At 36.8% G+C, this 13,729-nt stretch overlaps 1 protein-coding gene and 1 long non-coding RNA gene across 2 annotated transcripts; both read left to right on the top strand.

Annotated features, from left to right (window-relative positions):
- Positions 1-5,427, top strand: LOC124273949 (proto-oncogene tyrosine-protein kinase ROS-like). Its single transcript, XM_046709297.1, has 4 exons — positions 1-277; positions 1,346-1,440; positions 3,133-3,557; positions 5,327-5,427. Exons 1-4 carry the CDS (start codon positions 44-46, stop codon positions 5,425-5,427), a joined length of 855 nt encoding a protein of 284 aa, XP_046565253.1. The 5' UTR covers positions 1-43.
- Positions 5,428-7,332: 1,905 nt separating this feature from the next.
- Positions 7,333-11,884, top strand: LOC124273986. Its single transcript, XR_006897806.1, has 3 exons — positions 7,333-7,451; positions 9,661-9,702; positions 11,767-11,884. It is a non-coding gene; the product is annotated as an uncharacterized LOC124273986 (long non-coding RNA).
- The last annotated feature ends 1,845 nt before the right edge of the window (positions 11,885-13,729 follow it).

The raw sequence follows: 13,729 nt of genomic DNA, 5'->3' as shown, positions 1-13,729 counted from the left end.
CAAGTTCAGAGAACACAAAAGAGATATTCTACCTACTTTTAATATGTGTACAATATTTACACTAGGAAAAAACATGAATAATGTTTTACTTGCTTTAGGTGTTGGGATCCACATTCGCAGGCAGCTGTTCATTGTAAGTGACAGCAATGAAACTGTACAGCAAATCTCATTATCAGCGGACACCGTGAGGAAAAACATGTATCCCAGCATCCTCAAGCCAACAGTCATCAGTGTTGATTGGCTGAATGATCGGGTTTATATTCTCAGTAGAAATCGGGTAAGATTGGATTTTTGAAACATACGTTTTTTGAATTACCAAAATTGTGTTTTATCTTAACATTGTTTGAACATTCTTTAATCTAAAATAGTTGATTGGTGATTAAAAATAGGGTTGGGGATAGGGGGCAGAAGGAGACATTCCCCAACATTTTATGTAACATTATTTTGCCCCTCCTTGGTGAAATAAATGACCTGTGCCTACATAGTGAGTAAGACTTCCGCCTGTATCCCCCTAAATTATAACGATGAGGAAAAAATTCTTTGAGTGGCATTTTCAGAAGCTTGATATGTCTTTCAGTAGCTTCAGATACAATTAAAGAAACATGTTAAAACTCATCCTTAATAGATCAGGAATATATTCAAGTGATATGGATAAAATTTAAGGGGTATACACATAGTGTGCAGATTCATAATTTTTGTAGCTGAAATTTTCGAATGGTGTCATTTTTTCGTGCTACTGTTCACAGAATAAATATAGCTAATTACATACAATATTGTGAATGGGAAACAATTAGATTATTTTGTGACAATTATATCCCAAAGCGTCTCTTCATGAATGAAGACAAATGCTTGGTGACTCTGAGGTTATCACTAATAGATAGCGAGTAATTATCCTGGCAATTAGGCAAAGTCTAGCATCCTGTTGTTTACACATATTTCATATCAATTACACAAATAAGGTTCCTGTTTCCCCTTGAGGTCTCTGCCCCTGTTGAGATTTAATTGTGTAACTATATCAAGCTATTTGCCATGTGTTTAATGGGAACATAGCACATCAAGGAGATAACTATTGAATATCTGTCTAATCTTTAAACATCATCGTCAAAAAAGTCTGCCGCTTGTGCTTCGAGTCAGTGGTTAAAGACCATGATTAGTTGTTGCTGAGTAGGTGTTGATCCTTAAAGTTCTTATAAGATGATGAGATGATATGTATTGCTAAGTATTGCGTGATTTGGAAATGATAGTATTTCTGGTTATATTTTATGACTGCTTAAATGACTTAAACATTTAAGCTTTGTCATTGTTTTTGTTATGTTTGTGAAAAGTGTTGGTTGTTTTTCTTCAGATATTTGGGTGTCCACTTGCCCGAGATGATTGTATAGTGGTTGTTGACAGCTTGCCAGTGCCCCCTGGTGACCTAAAGGTGGATCCTGTGAACGGGTGAGCAACTGTGTCTGACAATCAATATATGACCCTAAACAAGTAGGACACAATTTTCTCATCTGACTCAGTCAATTTGTCATTGAAATAAAAGAATATCTGTAGTTTATCTGAAAAAATAATACATCTCATGTTGTTTTGAGAAGAGTATGTTAAAAGAAGAGCATGTTAAAAGATCATATTTTTATAAAGATAGTTTATAAAGTAAGAGTATTGGTGTATTTTGCAGTTGTAAGTCAGAAAAAGTGGAACATTGTATGTCACTGACTAGTAAATGCCTTGGTGTTAGAAATAGAGAATACTAAATGATGTCCCGTGTAATACCATATTTATGAAACGAGTAAATGCCTTGGTGTTAGAAATAGAGAATACTAAATGATGTCCCGTGTAATACCATATGTATGAAACGAGTAAATGCCTTGGTGTTAGAAATAGAGAATACTAAATGATGTCCCGTGTAATACCATATGTATGAAACAAGTAAATGCCTTGGTGTTAGAAATAGAGAATACTAAATGATGTCCCGTGTAATACCATATGTATGAAACGAGTAAATGCCTTGGTGTTAGAAATAGAGAATACTAACTGATGTCCCGTGTAATACCATATGTATGAAACGAGTAAATGCCTTGGTGTTAGAAATAGAGAATACTAACTGATGTCCTGAAACCATATGTATGAATAAATGCTAGAAATGAGTGAATACTAAATGATGTCCCGTGTAATACCATATGTATGAAACGAGTAAATGCCTTGGTGTTAGAAATAGAGAATACTAACTGATGCCCCGTGTAATACCATATGTATGAAACGAGTAAATGCATTGGTGTTAGAAATAGAGAATACTAAATGATGTCCCGTGTAATACCATATGTATGAAACGAGTAAATGCATTGGTGTTAGAAATAGAGAATACTAAATGATGTCCCGTGTAATACCATATGTATGAAACGAGTAAATGCATTGGTGTTAGAAATAGAGAATACTAAATGATGTCCCGTGTAATACCATATGTATGAAACGAGTAAATGCATTGGTGTTAGAAATAGAGAATACTAAATGATGTCCCGTGTAATACCATATGTATGAAACGAGTAAATGCCTTGGTGTTAGAAATAGAGAATACTAAATGATGTCCCGTGTAATACCATATGTATGAAACGAGTAAATGCATTGGTGTTAGAAATAGAGAATACTAAACGATGTCCCGTGTAATACCATATGTATGAAACGAGTAAATGCCTTGGTGTTAGAAATAGAGAATACTAAACGATGTCCCGTGTAATACCATATGTATGACACGAGTGAATGGTTGAGTATGTAATGAGCGAAAGTGTAATATAGTATTACACGGGACATAGTTTAGTATTTTATTTATTAGTCACCCAACATTAGCAAAATAATATCAAGCAAAGTATACTTTTGTCCTAAAAATTCAACGAGTGTGATGACTCAGCTTTCCGCGAGTCAAGCAAGGTCTAATACTATTGTGACAAAGGTATTAGCATTGTGACGTCATAACTGTAAATCACTTTGACGTCATACGTACGGCATCACAATGTGTAATAACATTGTAAAATTACTAAGCAGTGATATCTTCAACGGGTGAGTAATACAGGTTTAAACTGAATGGATGAATATTTGAAAAATGATCAAAAATGTTAAGAGTTGATATCTTTTTCTTCATTTCAGATTTCTTTATTTCACCCAAGACGGAGAGGGCAAAGGTTTATATCGTATTGATCTTGCAGACATAAGTCCGAAGCGACGTGTTCAACCAACCCAAATTGTTACTATCAACCATCTGAAAGCTTTCATGATTGACTTTGAGACAGTCCGTCTCTATTTCCCCAACCACACAAGGAACACCATGCTATCCTCCTTCGTAGATGGGTCCGATATTCAGGATATTCGACCCAATGTGATTATGCCAAACTATAAACACATCATCAGTCTCACGGGCTACGATAATCGTTTCTACTGGACCAATGGCTCAGAGATGATGAGTGAAGAATTTGATCCGAGATTTGAAAAGTATCGACATAATGAGCTGCTGTTCTTCGACAAGTACTACAGAGGACTGAACATGTACCACCCCAGGATGCAGCCAACACCAGGTAGAAAGTTTTGAAACTTTAGTTCCCAGTATAACATTTTACAACCATAGTTAGAGTGAGTGAGTGAGTTTAGTTTTACACCGCACTCAGCAATATTCCAGCCAGAGCTCCAGATAAGATTTAGCTCATGTGGGTACTGTACCCACTGTATTATTTTGGAGTGGGTGTTATGAATGTTGAGTGGGTATTTCATTTTCCGTTACCCACTGCTTTCAAATATGTGCGTATTTCAGTCATTTCACTCACCTAAGTATATGTCATTGAGTAAGTTTACTAAGCAGGTATGTTCTGCCTTATGTCATACCTAATCAAAACCAACTTAAATATAATGGACATGATTTCATAAAACTCACTCATCCTGTACTGACAGTACAACACTTGTCCTATACTAACAGTACAACTTGATAGCAATCTATGTCTTTTTCATTACACAAGCAATTTTTATAAATATATTCCGTACGCATTTGTTTTAAACCTTTTGCGTATCTAACATTTTAAATGCGTAACTGGTACGCAACAATTATTTTTTCAATGCCTAATTGGAAATTTTCTCTGCGTATTTTACCCGGATACGCAGCTTATCTGGGCCTCTGATTCCAGCTATATGGCGGCGGTCTGTAAATAATCAAGTCTGGACCAGACAATCCAGTGATCAACAGCATGAGCATCGATCTGCACAATTGGGAACCGATGACATGTGTCAACCAAGTCAGCGAGCCTGACAACCCGATCCCGTTAGTCGCCTCTTACGACAAGCATCGGTTACTGAAGGCTCACTCTAACCAAGCCCTTCACGGGTCCCATAGTTAGATTTGCAGTCGGTGTGGACTGTATAATATTCAGGGCAGTGAGGTAGCCTAGTGGTTTAAGTGTTCGCTCATCACGCCAAAGACCCGGCTTCAATTCCCCTCAAGGGTACAATGTGAGAAGCCCATTTCTAGTGTACCCCGCTGTGATGTTGCTGGAATATTGGTAAAAGCGGCCTAAACCAAAACTCACTCACTCGCTGTATGATATTCTGGGTAAGGGTGGCGACCATGGGATTTAAAAATATTGGAAACATGCTTCTGAAAATGCTTGACATATATTTCTTGTCCTCAGAATTGACCCAAACACAAAATTGTGGGGTGGGGCAAGATTTATTGTGGGCATAACCAACCCTTTTTTTTGAGAGGGGTAACTAATCTGTATTTTACTGGTGACATTGGCACCACCACAAATGTTTCATAGTCAGGTCCATGTCTCATGGGGGCGGTGGGGTAGCTTAGTGGTTAAACCCTTCGCTCATCACGCCGAAGGCCCGGGTTCGATTCCCCACATAGGTACAATGTGTGGAGCCCATTCCTGGTGTCCTGATATTGCTGGAATATTGCTAAAAGCGGCGTCATACCATACTCACTCACTCCATGTCTCATATTTCCAAGTACTTAGAGCAGTGTTTGGAATTGATGTTAAGTATTTGCTTATATTATTATGGAAAAATATTACATCGTCACACTACTTAGATACCTTGAGGGGCAGGGTGGCCTAGTGGTTAAAGTGTTCGCTCATCACACCGAAAACCCAGGTCCAATTCCACACATGGGTACAATGTGTGAAATCAACTTCTGGTTTGGAATATTGCTAAAAGCAGCGTAAAAACAAACTCACTCACTCACCAGATACCTTGAGATGTTTCACCTGTAATTACCATTAGTGTCTTGTTAAATTGTTTACTTGGCAAATAAATTGGTCCATGATGTAATGAAGCAATTTCTTCTGTCTTTCAGTTCCTCATGCAGCACCTATGAACCTCCAAGCTTTATTTGAACCAACAGAAGCACACATTAAATGGGACCCACCGCCATTGCTGCAATATCAAGGTGAGTAAGAGATGCACATGTTCATGGCCTCGACGGTCATTCTAGTGGCTCATGTTGGTAATAACAAAGAGGTAAGATAGATAAGATAAGATAATACTTTATTACCCAAAGAGGGAATTTGGTGTACATCAGAGGTAATTGGCATGTTAAAACAGAGAGCACAATACAAACAGACATACAAACATTAACAATAATATGTAAGACTATTTATTAACAGACACTTTAAAACATTCAGTACAAGTAGGGTGACATTTAGGACTATTTATGTGCAATTGTAGTTCAATAGTAGGCACTGAAGGACTTCTTTAAAGCCTTTTTGAAACCCAGGAGTGTGATACAATATTGAACAAACTTTATGGAAAACAATTTCTTTGTTTCGTGAGTGCGACATTTTGATACAGATTCTTGTACCAGTGTCAAACAGGACAAGTTGCTATCCATAAAGTGTGTTCAATATTTCACTTCCCGTCTTCTAAAATGCCCCTCAAAGAAGCCAGGAGTTTGATGCTGACCAGACCTCAAGAATAGGATGCTGATCTGGGATTTGAACACACAATTACTAGCCTGTCATAGTCCTAAGGGATGATCAGGTTCCATGGTAAACTATGAGCTAACACCACATATATAGTGAGGCAGTACAACCCCAATCATTAGTCAGGGTTTTAATCTCTTTGTTGCTCATGTGATGTGGAGAGGTGTAATCATTCAACAACACTTCAGGTCGTGGAGCGTGGAACCAGTGGGACTATGAGTTGTCCATGTTTGATGTGGAGGACAGGGACAACACAGAACAGTCCATCAATACTACAGGGAACTCTATCATGGTGCAGAATCTCCAGCCTGACACTCGTTACAACATCCGGGTCAGAGCAGTTTCTGAATCTGGACTGGGACCCTGGTCTGAAATTTTCATTGGAAGGACTCTTAAAGCAGGTAAGCCCAAGCAAAGCACATTCCCTATAATTTGCCTTCACAAACCCGGGCTTATTGGTTTATGTAGAGTCAAATATATGATGTATGTTTAAAAAACACTGACAACAATTCTGATGTCATCTTGAACTGGGACGGTGAGATAACCTCATGTTTAGAGCATTCCCTCGTCCCCCAGAAGACTCAAGTTCACTTCCCCACATGGTGTGAAGCCCATATCTGGTATCCCCCGCTGTGTTATTGCTGGAATATTGCTAAAAGCAGCGTAAAACTAAACTCACTCACTCACTTATCTTTAACCTCTGTCTGCCCAACCTGCTGTGACAATGGGCAGGTTAAGGCATGTTTTATCTTGAAGAATGAGGACAATTTTTATGGATATACAACTTCATTTTTTCTGTATAGGCTATGTTTCGACATAGATTCTAATGTCAAGCAAGTGGTGAAATTAGAAGCTATGTCGAAACATTGCCTATACAGAATGAAGAAGTTGTAGATACATCAAACTAGTCCTCATTCTTCATCTACCCAACTTCTAGAATGCCAATCAAAAAAGTCATGTTTTATCTTGTTCACTGGCAGTATATATGTTTGTTTTTTTACAGAAAAGATACCAGTTCGTGTTTTATACCGCAGTACTGATTTTGTTGTATCTGTGCACTGTAACATGATTATTTTGCCTGGACAGTCGTATCAAAATCATAGGTATTTGGACTTACGTATACATAACATGATATATTTACTTCCTACATGTCAGTTTGAAGTCATTTGTGTTTTTTTTATTCCCAGCAGTTTATGATGGCTCTATTTTCACACATGTGTTCAACATTTCAGCAACTTGCAACTAAGCCCAACCATATAACACAGTAACTGAATCAGTGACTAATTGCAATGTTTTAAGGTGGTTATCGCCGTGTCTGGTTGAGTCAATGAAGGAATATGAGTTCCTCATGCTTATCTTTTTCCTTTGCAGTATCAGCCAATGAGACGCCATTCCTCATCCTGGGCTCAGCCAATCGGGTGCTGAAGCAGAACTTAATTAATATAATGAGTCTGGCTGACACCATCCTTGAGGAAGAAAACAAGAGCAATGTCATAACAGGTACAGGAACACCTCACTGATAGCTTTAGTTAATTACAATACCTTCTCATTGGCGTTTCAGGACAAATGAGCCTCCAGTATCCTGGTGTTGCGGTACAAAGCAACTAAAATGGGGATTGGATGACCGTTATGGCCTCTGTGTATGGATAATACTTCAGTTGGTGAATGTGTCTCAACTGTGTAGTCCCATGAAGGTCTGAGTTAGAATGTGCCTTCAGTAACCCATGCTCATGCTGTTGATCACTGGATTGTCTGGTCCAGACTCGATTATTTACAGACCGCCGCCATATAGCTGGAATATTGCTGAGTGTGGCGTACAACTAAAGTCACTCACTCACTCGCTCACTCAAATGTGTAGTCTTACCCTGGTGATGCTCCACTTAGCTGTAATGACTACTCAGAAGGGATATTTCATTGGTTACCATTGCTTTGTCATGGCAGATTTGTGATGCCGTTACGTATTCCAACATTTGATGGTGGGTTTATCTTGTGATTTCTTCATTCTACTGGTTATTGAGAAGAGTGTAGTCAATAGATCTCAGGGATAGGTGGGGTCATTATAACACTGAATGTGTAACTTGCACCTTGAGACTAGCTAGTACTGCAAGTTAGTTGTTGACCGTAGACAAGCACTATGTGATGGTTAAAACTATTTGGATTATAAGCCATTCTATGTATGTATAAGCAATAGTTGTCAGGACAGTTGTCTCATGTTTGTAAATATTGGAAATTGTTATCACAACTATGAAAATGGCCCATATCACCTGTGTCAATGTGATAGTTACGTATGATCTGTTTCAGTGAGATAATTGGCACTTTTCACCCATGTAAATGTGTTAATAGGTGTATCTCACCTGTGTTAGTGAGATAATGAGCTTGTCTCACTGAGCTTATCTCACCTGTGTTAACGAGATTATTGGCATATCAGATGCAGTAAAAAGAGATTTTGTGTAAATAAAATTTATTGTCAGATGATGAAAGTACTGTGAATGACCTCTTCTAGAGAAGCCACTTTTACAACAATCTATGCCAAACCTAGACTTTCCATTGTGTATCATTAATGTAATCTATTTATTTGACTTGGAAAAGTGCTTTTCATTCACACTGAATCTGTAACAGCTCTGTAAGATGCACCTGGTAGTATTTATGTAAGTGAAATAGAAAGTGTAGTTGTGACAGTTTAATACAGAAATGTGTTGTTTGATCCATATTTGAAATACACATGTAGTCTTTCCTCTGTCTCTACCTGTAACTGGTTCTTCTATCTCTGCTTCAGTTTATCCAACATTCTTCTTTATATATGAACTATATACAAAGTACACTTATTTATTCTGCTCAACATACTTACTTTCTATGTTGAAATTCTTTTCTCTTTGAATTCCTTACTAACATATTCTGACTTTATCTTCATTTCTCTTCCCTACTTCTCCCCAACATATTTTTCATATGTGAACATGGATGGTGCAGCTGTCTAAGGTGTTGGAATTCCCCATGCAAAGTTGAATTTGGGTTTGAATCCCAGTCGACCCTGATCATGTTCCTAGGTTTGTCTGCACCATACTTGTGCTTGCAGGTTTGACCATAGTAGTCAGTGTCCGAGACTTCCTTCACTTCAACCCATGCTTGTCGTAAGAGGCGATGAATGGGATCGGGTGGTCAGACTCGCTGACTTGGTTGACGCATATAATTCTATCCCAGTTGTGTGGATCGATGCTCATGCTGTTGATCACTGGATTGTGTAGTCAAGACTCTATTATTTACAGACTGCACCAAAAAGCTGGAATATTGCTGAGTGTGGCGTTTAACAACAAACAAACTGGAACACTTCAGGCTTTTCTTTTCACTTACGTTAACACGCAACAATATAACTGGAATATTGTTTAAAATGGTGTTAATCCAACCCACTCACTATTTTCTCCCCATTCTTATTCCTTTTGTTTTTCACATCTGTCATGTAATGTCAGTTCTTCCTCTTAAGGGCACTCGCTTGTCATGCCGAATACCAGGGTTTGATTCCCCACATGGGTACAATGTGTGAAGCCCATTTCTGGTGTCCCCTTCCGTGATATTACTGGAATATTGCTAAAAGTGGTGTAAAACCATACTCACTCACTCACTCACTTTCCACATCTTACAAATACTGTCAGTTCTTCTTTTCAATCTGCCTGTCCTCTAATGTTTACTCTCTCTGCCATGCACACCAACCTAGGAACGGAAACAGTGTATGAAAGTCAGTCGGGTGACATTGAAGGTATTGTAATGCACCCAAGAATAAGTTTAAATGTTGTTGATGTTCCTATGAGTGTTGTTACAGACCCACTCCTCTTCAGTCGTCACTTGCTAATGTTTGTATCATGTTTGTTTTCATTGATTCTCATTTTCATGTTGACAGACATTTATGTTGACTTGTGTTTAGCATCAGCTTCTGTGATGACAAAAAATACCATTTATTCTATATTCTATAACAGGATTGTCAAGCATGGCAGATTTGTTCCAACACCTTTAATTCTTTATAGTTTATAAATATTCATATATTACATTCAAAGTCTGTAATCATGTAATAAATCCCTTTCAGGACAAATATGTTAGTTTTTAATTTGTTGGATGATCAAGAGTGAGGTATGTTTGTATTTCTGCTGGTCGATTCCTGCAAGTCACAGAAGCTGATATCAATGATTTAATAACTCCCATCAGTGTGATAACTGTGTGTATTCAACTTATTCACTCCATTCATTTCAGTGTCTATCATTAATGATCTGTTTTCTTTAAATCAGTCATCCTCATGCCATTGTGTTTATTTTATGATTTGATAAGAAATGTGGTTGTGTTGTGTTCCAAATAATACATATTACTTTGAAGTGCCTACCTGGTATTTTGTTTTCGTATACATGCATATGAACCTGTCACTTGCTTTCTGCCATAAATTTGTCAAACTTTTCTTTTATTGTAAATTTGTTGTAATTTCTTGTTTAATTGATTTTTATGCTCAATATACCAAGAAATAGCAGCTGAAAGAAAGTTAAATATATTTTAAGAGTTGATTTTCAGACTAGCTTATGAGAATAACTTGAACTTGAAATAACAAATAACGTATTGTTACAATAAATGAAAGGAACATGTATTATTTAATTTTTGTAATTAATTTTGTACTTTTTGCAAAAGTATGGATAGGCTTATATATATATTGCAAGTTGGTGCAGTAAGCATTTATTTATACATGTAAGTATATTTGTTCAGTAGACTATCTATTGAGTGATATATGTACTATATAGACCTAAATTTCACATTTAAGGTCATAATTTGTTGTTAGGAATTCAGTAGCATTTTACATTTAGTTTGTTGGTCACATCATTGTCTATTTTTTTTCCTATTTTTAATACCACCCATGCTTTGATGTGTCATTTGACAGCATGTATCACGTAACAAGACAGCCATTGAATCCTTCTGTCACCCTAATATTCTACAAGGTTGACTGTGTGATACGACATTATATCACAGGGATTACACTGGTGGGAACAATGATATGAGAATATCAACTCTCCTTGCTTCAGACTTCTTTTTAAGATTGACATTTAGACCAAGAAATATCTTATTTGAAAATCTGAGAAATTATATTTATCTACAAAACAAATCCAAATGGAGTCCAGAACAATCCTTAATTTCTTTCCTAGTGCTTATGCAATGTAGACTTGCCAAATCATTCTAGACTTGAGAAGGACTCAAGTTCAATTAATTTCCAGGGTTTGGAAGACAGACTCTATCAAGGCTTGTGCAGGGGGGCCCTGTGTTCTGTTGTGAACTACTTTGTTTAAATGTTAATGACTTAAGCACTTGCTGACAAGGCAGAAATATTCTCACATCATTCCTTAATGGTTGTAGCATGAAGTTAAAGTTCTGGAATTATGCAGTACTTACAATCGCAACAATATCATAAATTCTGAGCGATCTAAGAAAATGTGTCATATGCTTCCTGTTGGTTTTAGCAGGAGTGGACACAGTTGTCATGGAGAAACAATGGAGAAATAATGCATTCTGTCTGTATTGTTCAAGCTTGTAACTAAGTGTAATCAATTTTGCTGGGAATAATGATTTCATAATGCATGGCATAACCATTTTTCTGACAGAAAAGGATTTAGCTGAGTGAATGACTCTTCCAAAATGTATGACTTTGAAATACGAACTTGTTGAGTAACGACAGCTGGTTTCAATATAAACATCAAGTTCAGAGAACACAAAAGAGATATTCTACCTACTTTTAATATGTGTACAATATTTACAGTAGGAAAAAACATGAATAATGTTTTACTTGCTTTAGGTGTTGGGATCCACATTCGCAGGCAGTTGTTCATTGTAAGTGACAGCAATGAAACTTTACAGCAAATCTCATTATCAGCGGACACCGTGAGGAAAAACATGTATCCCAGCATCCTCAAGCCAACAGTCATCAGTGTTGATTGGCTGAATGATCGGGTTTATATTCTCAGTAGACATCGGGTAAGATTGATTTTTGAAACATACGTTTTTTGAATTACCAAAATTGTGTTTTATCTTAACATTGTTTGAACATTCTTTAATCTAAAATAGTTGATTGATGATTAAAAATAGGGTTGGGGATAGGGGGCAGAAGGAGACATTCCCCAACATTTTATGTAACATTATTTTGCCCCTCCTTGGTGAAATAAATGACCTGTCCCTACATAGTGAGTAAGACTTCCGCCTGTATCCCCCTAAATTATAACGATGAGGAAAAATTCTTTGAGTGGCATTTTCAGAAGCTTGATATGTCTTTCAGTATCTTCAGATACAATTAAAGAAACATGTTAAAACTCATCCTTAATAGATCAGGAATATATTCAAGTGATATGGATAAAATTTAAGGGGTATACACATAGTGTGCAGATTCATAATTTTTGTAGCTGAAATTTTCGAATGGTGTCATTTTTTCGTGCTACTGTTCACAGAATAAATATAGCTAATTACATACAATATTGTGAATGGGAAACAATTAGATTATTTTGTGACAATTATATCCCAAAGCGTCTCTTCATGAATGAAGACAAATGCTTGGTGACTCTGAGGTTATCACTAATAGATAGCGAGTAATTATCCTGGCAATTAGGCAAAGTCTAGCATCCTGTTGTTTACACATATTTCATATCAATTACACAAATAAGGTTCCTGTTTCCCCTTGAGGTCTCTGCCCCTGTTGAGATTTAATTGTGTAACTATATCAAGCTATTTGCCATGTGTTTAATGGGAACATAGCACATCAAGGGAGATAACTATTGAATATCTGTCTAATCTTTAAACATCATCGTCAAAAAAGTCTGCCGCTTGTGCTTCGAGTCAGTGGTTAAAGACCATGATTAGTTGTTGCTGAGTAGGTGTTGATCCTTAAAGTTCTTACAAGATGATGAGATGATATGTATTGCTAAGTATTGCGTGATTTGGAAATGAAAGTATTTCTGGTTATATTTTATGACTGCTTAAATGACTTAAACATTTAAGCTTTGTCATTGTTTTTGTTATGTTTGTGAAAAGTGTTGGTTGTTTTTCTTCAGATATTTGGGTGTCCACTTGCCCGAGATGATTGTATAGTGGTTGTTGACAGCTTGCCAGTGCCCCCTGGTGACCTAAAGGTGGATCCTGTGAACGGGTGAGCAACTGTGTCTGACAATCAATATATGACCCTAAACAAGTAGGACACAATTTTCTCATCTGACTCAGTCAATTTGTCATTGAAATAAAAGAATATCTGTAGTTTATCTGAAAAAATAATACATCTCATGTTGTTTTGAGAAGAGTATGTTAAAAGAAGAGCATGTTAAAAGATCATATTTTTATAAAGATAGTTTATAAAGTAAGAGTATTGGTGTATTTTGCAGTTGTAAGTCAGAAAAAGTGGAACATTGTATGTCACTGACTAGTAAATGCCTTGGTGTTAGAAATAGAGAATACTAAATGATGTCCCGTGTAATACCATATTTATGAAACGAGTAAATGCCTTGGTGTTAGAAATAGAGAATACTAAATGATGTCCCGTGTAATACCATATGTATGAAACGAGTAAATGCCTTGGTGTTAGAAATAGAGAATACTAAATGATGTCCCGTGTAATACCATATGTATGAAACGAGTAAATGCCTTGGTGTTAGAAATAGAGAATACTAAATACTGATGTCCTTGGTGTAAGAATACTACCATGTGTATGAAACAAGTAAATGCCTTGGTGTTAGAAATAGAGAATACTAAATGATGTCCCGTGTAATACCATATGT

Source organism: Haliotis rubra, unplaced genomic scaffold, assembly GCF_003918875.1.
Source record: "Haliotis rubra isolate DU_JTF1 unplaced genomic scaffold, ASM391887v1 Scf1039, whole genome shotgun sequence".
NCBI lineage: Eukaryota > Metazoa > Mollusca > Gastropoda > Lepetellida > Haliotidae > Haliotis > Haliotis rubra.
This window is presented reverse-complemented; position numbering and strand designations above follow the sequence as displayed.

Bases quoted from the DNA above. Each gene is read 5' to 3' on its own strand.
- LOC124273949 (XM_046709297.1), top strand. From the start codon at position 44: ATGTGTACAATATTTACACTAGGAAAAAACATGAATAATGTTTTACTT. The intron at 1,441-3,132 runs GTGAGCAACTGT...TCTTCATTTCAG, and splicing joins AAGGTGGATCCTGTGAACGG to ATTTCTTTATTTCACCCAAG. The intron at 3,558-5,326 runs GTAGAAAGTTTT...TCTGTCTTTCAG, and splicing joins CAGGATGCAGCCAACACCAG to TTCCTCATGCAGCACCTATG.